At 32.8% G+C, this 10,860-nt stretch overlaps 1 protein-coding gene across 1 annotated transcript in view; it reads left to right on the forward strand.

Moving 5' to 3' along the window:
• The first annotated feature begins 7,789 nt into the window (after positions 1 to 7,789).
• The window catches only part of LOC128725402 (adenylate cyclase type 2), a 10,505-nt gene continuing 7,434 nt past the window's right edge, over positions 7,790 to 10,860 (forward strand). Inside the window, exons 1-2 of the mRNA XM_053819147.1 lie at positions 7,790 to 7,880; positions 10,404 to 10,419. Coding sequence (XP_053675122.1) covers positions 7,790 to 7,880; positions 10,404 to 10,419 — 107 coding nt within the window. The remainder of the gene's footprint in view (positions 7,881 to 10,403; positions 10,420 to 10,860) is intronic.

Consider the following 10,860-nt stretch of genomic DNA (forward strand, 5'->3'; position numbering starts at 1 on the left):
CATCGACTGTGTGCAGCAATGTGCATCGAACAGAGTCCCACTCCGTACATGATGAAATTCGCTGGTCGTTGAAATCCTAAATATCATTCGATAAACATAGTGGCTGTAGAACCAAGGTCTCGTACACACATTATGTGAGATTGACAAGAGGAACGTCGTGATGCTTCTTTTAACAAGCTAAAATTCGGGCCAGAACCCGTATTCTGTTATTTTTGATATAGCATATTAAGCTATATCGAGAAGTCGCCCGCTTTTTGACACCAAACTTAATTCATGAAACAAGCAACGCTAAATAACCCTCATTATTCATAGCGGGTTTGTTAATTCAATCCAGTTGTTCAGAGAAGAAGTCGAAAAAAATAATTTTCACAAGAGAAAGAAGTTAAAGCGAATCATGGTCAAATGTTAGTTTACTAGTTTTTTAAGACCATGATTACTTTCACTTCTCTTCATTGTGCTGAGATGGTGTTGCATTCCAACAACATGCAGAACAATTCCAACAACAGGATCTCGTCAGGTCTGGAAAATTATGCTCACTAATTCAAAACGAACTTTAGAGTTTGAAAACAAATGTCATACTATCAAGTAAGAACTGACATTCTTTTAACAGCTTGGAATAATCATCGTAGTATTTCGAAGCAGTGTAGTAGTTCCAATATCGTGGAATTTGTTGTCCTCTCGCAATTATTATCATGTGTGCAAAGTACCATCTATCTTTATCAGCATCATCGCTATGTCCCGTCAAATACTATGAAATTTATGCTTCTTTCCCCGAATCTAGATTTGAATCATCAAATTGATAACATCCATACTCATTACATTTTACAACATTGTTTCATCCCTGCCCTCACAATATCGTTATCAACGAGCTTAGTTATCATACTTATTGTGTCAGGTTTGGTGATTCCTTATCGAATCCTTTCGCATGCCTTGTCTATATTCAACAGGTTAGTACTTAAGCTCATTTTATAAATGCATATTCTCTAGATCAAAATTATCTCTTCAGTGTTACTTTCCCAATCACTTCCAATGTTTGCCGAAGATCCCAGTGTACTGTTTCTTAAGACACATTATTCCGATTTTCATTCTGTTCAAAATCTTCTTAATCTTTTTTGTGCTAGTATCTCTGGAATGGATTTTCCGTATGTCTCCCCAAGTGCATTTTTTTCATAGCTCCTTTTCTCTCGTTTCCTTCAACGGCTTGTGGATAGTTCTCCCTTTGCCCATATCTTTAAGTCGATTTTAGAGTGTGATTCGACGCGAGACTTAATTTGGACTATCATAGTGATACTGTCATTCATACCATTCATACCATTTATTCGCTCAGGTTCCTCCGTCACATGTCAGCTGACTTTTTATATCCTCTATGCCTAAAGACGCTAGACGCAAAGTCTTACTTTCGCTATAGTTTCGTTATAGCTAATTCTATGCAAATTGAAGGACTGATAATATTTTGCTCTGCTGTAAATTGATCCACATCAATAGAAACATTGATTATCTATCCTATAGTATGATTTTCAATTCTACACGATCTGCAAACAGATTTTATGCTGAGAAAATACGCAATGTCTAGAGCAAAAGCTTTCGTTGCCACGCGAAACCATTGAAGTTCTTGGTACTAGCTTCCAAGTTTTAAAATAGATATAATATTACTGGTAGAACAAATAACATACCTTCAGGCGTTATTTCAGTCGTTATTTACCGGAGACACACAGCCTGCTTTTAGAATACAAGATTTTAACTCCTTTTAGCAGAAACCTATAAGCTTCGTATCTTAAACATTTCTAATAAACTCTCAATAGATGGCGCTAAAAGCGTTGTAGAGCATTAATTCATAAAGCGTTTTCTGAAGCGTGTTTTGTTGAGGATTCTATAAAAACATTCTGTTTTTTTCGGATCAATGTTAACACCTTGAAAAACTCGTCACCGAAAAATTTCCAGGATACCATGACACCAATTTTCTGGTGACGGCAAAAACGTTTGATTTTAAACTGCAATTTTTTAATATTTAGAGCAGCTATTATTAACAAATATCAAATTTATGCCCAAACAGAAATACAGATGAACGTAAAGATTGCCAAAAATTCATCACAAACGTAGAACGTTAAGAATTAGAGCCGGAGCAACCATGGCTATGACGTATGAGCAATAAACGCTTGAATCGTGACATTTTGAGGAATTTCCTAAAAAACCTCTTGGCACTCGGAGTGTTAAAAAAAATTTCACGATTTTTCTTTCAATATAGAGTTTGGTCGAAGTGATTGTATAAGCATTAAATTCATCTCTAGAACAATCACTAGAATATCAGACAAAACTTCTATAGCTAAATGTAAATACTGTTGAGTATTGGCTGTGGTTTGTTTTTACTAATAGGTTTTCACAAGCTAATGCATGTAAAACTAATGATTGGAGCTTAAGTTTTTAACCAAATGCTCCTTGTAATGAAATGTTTGACACCTGATCCCATGCACTAAAGCACTAAAGCAAATACTTTTTTATCATGAAAAGTTTTACATAGAAATAAAGTTATAGCACCAAATGTTATAGCAGTTGCCCATGGAACAAAAATCCTTAAATCAAAGTACAGCGGTATTGTCACATTTCTGATTCGGCTCAATAATTACAGGAATTTGTTGTAAATTTAGTATTCGATGAAGTTCCGTCTGTGAGTGATGTTCAGATGATTTATTATTTTTCAATCCTACCATTTTTTGCCACTCTAAAGTCGTGCTGTTTTCGGGACGCAACATATCAATTCATTCCTCGCATCACGCTGTTTCTCACGCTATCCAACTACCAACACCATATTAACACTCCCTTCTATGTTACACTCATCTCTTAAACACTCTATGTTACACATCATCATCTCTTCTTATCTTTTTTTAACGCTTTTCAACATACTTTTTTTTGCAACTCATTGTTAATGATTCATCAGTGAGTTGATTAGTGAAAACCACGACGAAATGCATAGTTTTACATACTGGCTTTACATGTTGCAAGATTTGGGAAATATTCTTCATCATAAATATTTTTGAGATTGATTTATATTGATATCTTTTATATCTGGGGCAAAAAAGTGCACTTGAGCAAACTCTCCATTAAAATTTCGAAACGGCACATCCTTCGGTTGACTAGCCATCGGCTGTCGTCGAAACAAGCATTAAAATCCAAGAAGTTGAAAATCTGTTAAAGCATGTTATCATGTTATGTGAATAGTTTACAATACAATTACTTCCCTGCAACGCAATAGTTTATTTGTTTATTTTTATTCAATCCGGAGAAATGCGCAAAGCAAAATCAGATTGCTAAAAACTTTAGATCCAAATAGGTTTTGTATTAGACTTTAAAACTGCCGATGAATATTTCATCGAATTAATATCGGCAAGTTATGAAAAACTCACAGTTCGATAAGTTGGCTGATTTATAATTGATATCTTGCGTTATAAAATATAAAAACAAATCAATTTTACATAACAGATGACGATTATGGATCATAACGGTCCGAAACATTGTTAAGGACATTATAGAATAATAGGAATTGATGTAGAAGCAACCGGCTGGGTTTGATTATAATATTGAGCTAATAGTTCATATACTTTTGAACATTAATATGTACAAATTTATATATATATATATATATATATATATATATATATATATATATATATATATATATATATATATATATATATATATATATATATATATATATATATATATATATATATATATATATATATATATATATATATATATATAATATATATATATATCTATATATATATATAAATATATATATATAAATATATATATATATATATATATATATATATATATATATATATATATATATATATATATATATATATATATATATATATATATATATATATATATATATATATTGTGTGTTTGAACACTGTATGTAAACGAAAATTTCATCAGGAAAATGAGTATTTCGAATGTTACCGTTTTGGCCTTCCCCTTGTGAAAGGCCCACGATATGTGTTCTTTAAAACTCGCGCATCGGTTCAACCATACGGTTGGCATGAACAGCTGGCAACATTTGTCACTTTTACTTGCACGACATGCCACGAGCACCAATAAACTGCAGAAAGAAAAACCGTACCAAACGCAAAGAAGAGCGATAAAATATGATGAATTAGATTACGACACATTTGTGTGCGATATTGTAGCGATCGAAGTAAACTCTCATGCTCTACTCTTTCATTTCATAGCACAGCTGGATAATTTGGCACAATTCTTTATTCATGAGTGCAAAAAGTAACATCCATATGTTGCTATGAGTATTTGAAACCAAACCTTCAATATTTAGAGGCGGAAAGAAACGCGGAAAAGTTTCCCTCATGGCTGGATAAAACTCATACCATAAGGACGATTCTGTAACTATTTTTATGCGAAAGATGATAATATTAGTATCATCAAGCAACAGCATTAATAAAAAAAAGTATTGTATATGAGCTTTAAAAACTAGATAACGTTTCAAACAAGGTCTCAGCGAAACATTGACACCTACTGTATACTAATCTTACTCTCACTACTGCGCACCGCAAGTTGCTACCGCATGCGCGTTGCTCACGAAAAACAAACCTCTGCTGTGGTTGATTGAGCAAAACGATGACAGTAGCTTCGTGACCGATACGGAACGTTGGTGGATCATATTTGTTAGTAGGACGAAAACTATTCTTTGCTTCTTTGCGAATTCGCTCAGTGACCATTCACTCGTGAACCTACATATCAAGTTTACAAATCAAATGACTTTTAGTTAGTTTAAAGAGTGCACAGTTATCGAAGAATATCCACTCACGAGACGGTTTGTTGATGCAAATCATACAGTTTTCGTAGTGATGCGGCTAAAGAGCAGCATGCCATGGCATACAGTGATCGCTAAATACAACGCATGAGGCAAGGTGCTGTATTTTATTGCTCATGATCTATAAGTGGAGGTTAGATAGGATGAATACATAGCGTGTGTAATTTGTTAACATACATAGCCTAATGTACAGCCAATGTGAACATACAGCCTAATGTGACATTTTTCCGTTCAAAGAATAAAAATCAGAGTATTACACCGACCATTTTTGATCAATATTTACGGTGCTCAAACGGTGCCGGATTATTTTGGATTATTTGGTACCCTGGGTCCCATCAATTCACGAATCTCTAATCTTTCAACGGTACACGTGATAACAGCACAATCATACTGATTATCAAACATACGATCCGTAAGAAGAGAACTAAGGCGCACTTATTACTAAACATTGATAACAATGAGTTAAAAACTCAAACATTCAATATGTATTAGTGCAGCCATTTAAAGCTAGTATCGTCATGTCATTTTAATTATATTAGCCCCTCCAAACGATGCGTTTGGCGATGTGGTAATCATGCCGCACGAATATATTCTCGTTACGTGCTCCATAATACATTCTTACACTGTAGGGCGGAGGTGTCGTAGCGACTGGTGCATAGTAAAATTTTAATTACAAGCAATCCACTCGCGTCTAGCAAGTAGTCATTTTATGCGTTGTTGTTACTCCATCAGACATATTTTAAATTAGTGTATGGTTATTTCTTAATAATTGAATGCTTCCCGATTGGAAACGTAAAACAATCAAAGTCTGATACCAATTTGAGTCCCAATTCACACTGTTATGTAAATTAAACGAAACGTGACGAACGCAAAACGATTGGAAAGAATCATTTTTTGAGGTTGGGTTGATCATAGTAGATTGGGTGGATCATAGTGATCATGAAAAGTGTATCTTATCATACAACATGAAATTAATCATGTCGGTCACCTATTTGAAAGATTTCATTTGAAAAGAGCACCATATTTCAATGGTTTATTACATCATCTTCAATCAGTCAACTCATCTGTAATATTGGACAGTAGTTGTATGTTACTACACATTTCTTCAACATTTAAGATCGTTGAACATGTTAAAGCATTGACTTACACGGATGTGTGTGAAAAAAGTAATGTAGCTGGTATAAAAAAGCAAGCTTTTAACAAATAAGCTAACGCTGCTTAGCGATTGAGCCAAAAGGTTTTACATTAGTACAAAATGTTAATGATCCATCGAGAATTTTTAGCTGTTGTTATATGCATTTCATTTTCATATGACGTTTACAGATTCAAGGGATACAAGGGATTCAATGTGATACGAAAATAGGTGTATATTACAGCCAAGTACACGTGTTTTTTATAGTACTGCATAAGATTTGTTTATTTACATGTATAGTTTCAAAATATGCTCTTTTATAAATGTGTGTGTGGTTTTAAAAACAAATCGATCGTTTTATCTTAATTGATAGTTAATGTAATTTGATGCTATTTATGTGGTTTGTGTTGTTATAGAAAAATACATGTATTAAAAACATGTTGTCAATATAGACAGTGCAAAACTAATTACTTTTAAGTGATACTGATCCCTCAATTATGTGTTACTTTAGCGTTCTTGATCGGTTATATAGATTAAGATTATGTATCCTTGTTAATCATCTATCGGTATAGAAAATACAAATTACCCTATTTGCCATTCGATTGAAACTATTGAGATATTTTTTAAATTTTATTTTCTCTTTCATATTATTGAAATTCAAAAAAGAATTTTGGATAAAAAAGGATCAAAACAGAATCTTCTATTTTAAATAAAAACCCACCTTTTTAATAAAACAAACACCGCAAATCGTTTTTCGTTCGTGGCAATACTTATTTCTTTGGTTTTATCTAAGGGGAAATCGTCCATCCTTTTGAATCTATTTCTGTACAGCTTTAGTCGCGCGTCATGGGAAATTGAGGATACCGATGGTAGATGATTTAGTTGCAATGAGGCTGTTAGAATAAATCTAAACCGAATTGGTGGTCTAGCGGAAATTTCATGCTCTATTGAAACCACTCGCCGCCACATCTCATAAGAGTATTTTTGGCTACTGCAAAAAGAAACAATTTCCTTCAGAAGCTTCATTAATCATGATGAACCGGAAGGATAGAGGAGGAAATCTTTTATCGAAATCATTCAATCACAATCATTAAAATATACAACAGCTAAGGTTTAAAAACATATCGATGAACTTTTACGTACCATAAGTCAGTAGACTCTTAAACTGAAATAATTTTAAAATCGATTCTAGAAATATTCTTTTTTTGATACTTTAATAGTAATCAATTCTATTGTTACACTAACTGATATAGAAATACATAGATATCTTATCATTGTATCTAGTTTAAATAGCCAACAATATTTTTACCTCAATAGCATTCTTTAATTTAACGTTCTTTACCTAAGCCATATGTTTTCCGCATTAAAGAAACCTTTTAGTTATGCCTCAGCTCTATCAAATTATTCATCACACTTTAATATATTCATTTTTAAAGTGTTTTGTAGTTTTGAACGTAACACTAGTATGAAATAGTCGTAGAATACGTAAAAAATATTTTCAATTCGTTATTTTATCACTTATCTGAGTGATATACATTTAGTAATCATTTTATTTTTAAAATTTTCTTTCAATCCAGGTCTTTTAGTTCAACTGTACACATGCTTTCGCTATAGAATTGAATTGCACTAAGTTTATAAACAATAGCTCCATCCAATTAACATGATTGATGAATACTTAAGTGAAATGTTTGTGTAATTTATAGCAGTTCGTAACAAGTTCCACAATCAAAGGTTACCAGTAATCTTGTTTTGATATGTTTTGCGAATACGTGGCAGTAGTGTCAAATGGTGTTTAAAGTCAGAAAATTGATCGATTTCTTACCATGATATATGAGCTACGCAAACCTACTGTCATGGCGTTGGATAGATACTCTCGAACGATGCAAGAACGCATTAAAGACGATATTCTTTCTGGTAAGTATTTTGAAATTTTATATTCATTTTAAAGTAAAGTGAATAACTGTAACGATAACTTATGCTAATAAATGTGAATTGGCAACTACATTGTACTTATTGGTAATCGTTGGTTTTCATGCCAAGTACTTAATGATATGTTAAAATACCCATTCAAATGTGTATTATGAACACCTGCATTTTTAAATGTTTTTTGTTTTTAAACATATAATATGGTTCATTATGTTTTTGAATATATGATATGATAATATGGTTTTGGTAGCACTTTAAAATTTGTATCATGATATATCATACATGGTAATATTAACAATGTTTTGCAAACGAATAACAAAGATCACACAACAAAGAAAAACACTAGTAAACATAAGCGATACAATGAATATAAATATGAAAAATTAATATAAACATATATATGACGCTAAATGAAAGTATTAGTACAAGCCAATGTGTTTTAACATTTTGAAACAGAAGTTACTCAGTATTCCTTTAGCTATAATTAACATTACCTAATTCGAATGCATTACAGTATGTAATACAAATAATATAATCTTTTCTACTCTTATGAAAAATTGCAATGCATGCAAAGATCAAGTTAATTATTTACGTTATAAGTACGACTTTAGTTAATTAATTTTTACCGAAATGAAACTTTTGATTTTGAGCAACATATTCCAATTAAAATTTACATGCTGACACTGCCTCATAAATAAAGCCATTACAGTAATGGATTGATCGATCACAAGCGCTCCAAGGTCAAAGCAAATTTGCTCAACGTTGGCCTTGAAACATAAATTATATTTATCTATACCTTACGAAAGTTGATAATGTTGTGCGCTCCTTTGTCGCAAATGAAAGAATAAATGACAAATCAAGCCACCAGCCGTTGCAACCATGATTACGCAACCTGGGATGAATCTAGCGAACAGAAATGGCAAAGTTTGTTCCAAGTACCTTAATGCAAGCGCTACTTCCACAAGATTGATTCAATTTACGAAGCATGACCTTCGTTATCGCTTGCCATGGTATATAACTAAAATAATAAAATGCATGAAGCACGCTCATCGCTCAAATTATACGTAGATACTTACAACACAGGCGTGAATGGTAAAATATCGAAGGAAGTAGCTTCATTTGCATAGATAATTAAAATTGACTTATGGTTGCTGTTGCTGGAGTAAGTTTCTAGAGTATGGAGTTCATAGCAGACCGACAAAATTCAAGAAAAAAACTAATAAGATGATTGATGATGATTTCAATGATTGCCGTTTTAATAAAATATTCATTTAGTTCATTTATTTTAGTTCAACAAATCGCTTAAATAAAATATACAAATAAAGAACAAAAGAATACGTTCCATTCATTTGTTATAAAAATTTCTTTATTGGTTTACAATACAAAAATAACCGGCAAATATGCAAATCCACATTAGAGCAGAGAATAATCAGGTTTATAAATCAGGTGGATAAGATCGATCACAAGTTGTGACCCCGGTCTAGTAACCTTGCGACCTTACAGTGACCTCATTGATAGTTTGTTTTTTTTTCGGTAATCCTATCACTGTTTACCAATAAGACATGCTGGCTGACACTAGGCTACAATAGTTTGTTTATCATACTACAGAATTCGATTTTATGTAGCTGTAACGAGATATAAAAAACTCCAAGCGGACAACCAAAAGCACGTGTTGCTGGTATTTTTCGTTTTCATTTTCGTTTTATTTTCCATACCTATACGAGTCCCAAACGTTTTACTGAGCCCAACAAAAGGTTTCTGTGGATAAACGAAGCTCTCTCACTGAAACCTGAACTGCGCAGGCGAATAATTTCAATTTCCGAACACTCGCTCCATCACGAAGGAGCTTCGCGCTCCTGGAGCTCTAAACTACCTGACTGCTGGCAAATCCAACGTGTAACAGTTCCCTGGCCTTGTCTGACTCGTTGTTCGGTTATACGAACCTGTTTGTAGCGCCACATGTATTACGATTGTATAAAATTGTACTCTCTATATCGAGAGACGTTCAGTCGATTTTAGATGTGTTTCAATGAGGTTCATTCGCGGTTCCGCTGCCGGAAGTATATTACATTTAGACTCAGTCAGACTCATATATTAGATACTCTATCTTAAGAGTTTGTGTGAACTTATTGAGAACAGATATGACTAGTTATATAGTGTAATGTTCTTGATAACTTTGGCTTCACGCCAACACGCTCAGGTGGTGCATAGTGCGCGCATTGCAACACATAAGCTTCATTATTTGAGCAGTTTATATTATTTATATGTCCGTGTTACTTTTGCAGTTAATTTGCTGTGAAGCATAATTTTAATATACTCTAATATGAGCATCATCTTAACAATTTGTGTAACCTCAAACAAATTCGTGTTTGACATATTTTAAAGTGGATTTTAAAGATTTGTTTTGCCATAGCTTTAATAGACGTGATAAGATTGCAAAAAGTTTCTCAGTTTCTCTCCCAAAATTGATATATGAAAATAAAATGCTATTTTACTGCAACCGTCCCTTAGTGTTCGAGAAAAATGTGTATTAAATTGTGTGTTTAAAAGGATACCAATACAAAAATATGTGCAGCTTTTTTTCAATCTATCAACAAAAGAGTAGAAATTATAGACAACAGAAAAAAATCAATATTGATTAATCACGACCTTTCAGCTAGTAGTGTGACTCTCAAATATAGTGTTGATTGCTTGAAGTGAATAATTGTAGTTCAACACTTATGTTGTTATTGTCAATACCGACAGGATAATTATATTGAAGATTAGCAATTACCTTCATTGGGCTATTTGGTTGGAACGAGCGTCCAACAATTACTGTGATAATTAAATCGAACTTTGACGAACAAATTCGGTACTCGTTGAGTTAAATTAATTTAACAGTAAACTACTGCATGTAAAAAAGCTGTGCACGGTCACTATTGTTTACATATGATGTTATTGGATAGGTGGATTCCATGACAAAAAATAC

The sequence above is a fragment of the Anopheles nili genome, chromosome 2 (genome assembly GCF_943737925.1).
Source record: "Anopheles nili chromosome 2, idAnoNiliSN_F5_01, whole genome shotgun sequence".
In the NCBI taxonomy this organism is placed as follows: domain Eukaryota; kingdom Metazoa; phylum Arthropoda; class Insecta; order Diptera; family Culicidae; genus Anopheles; species Anopheles nili.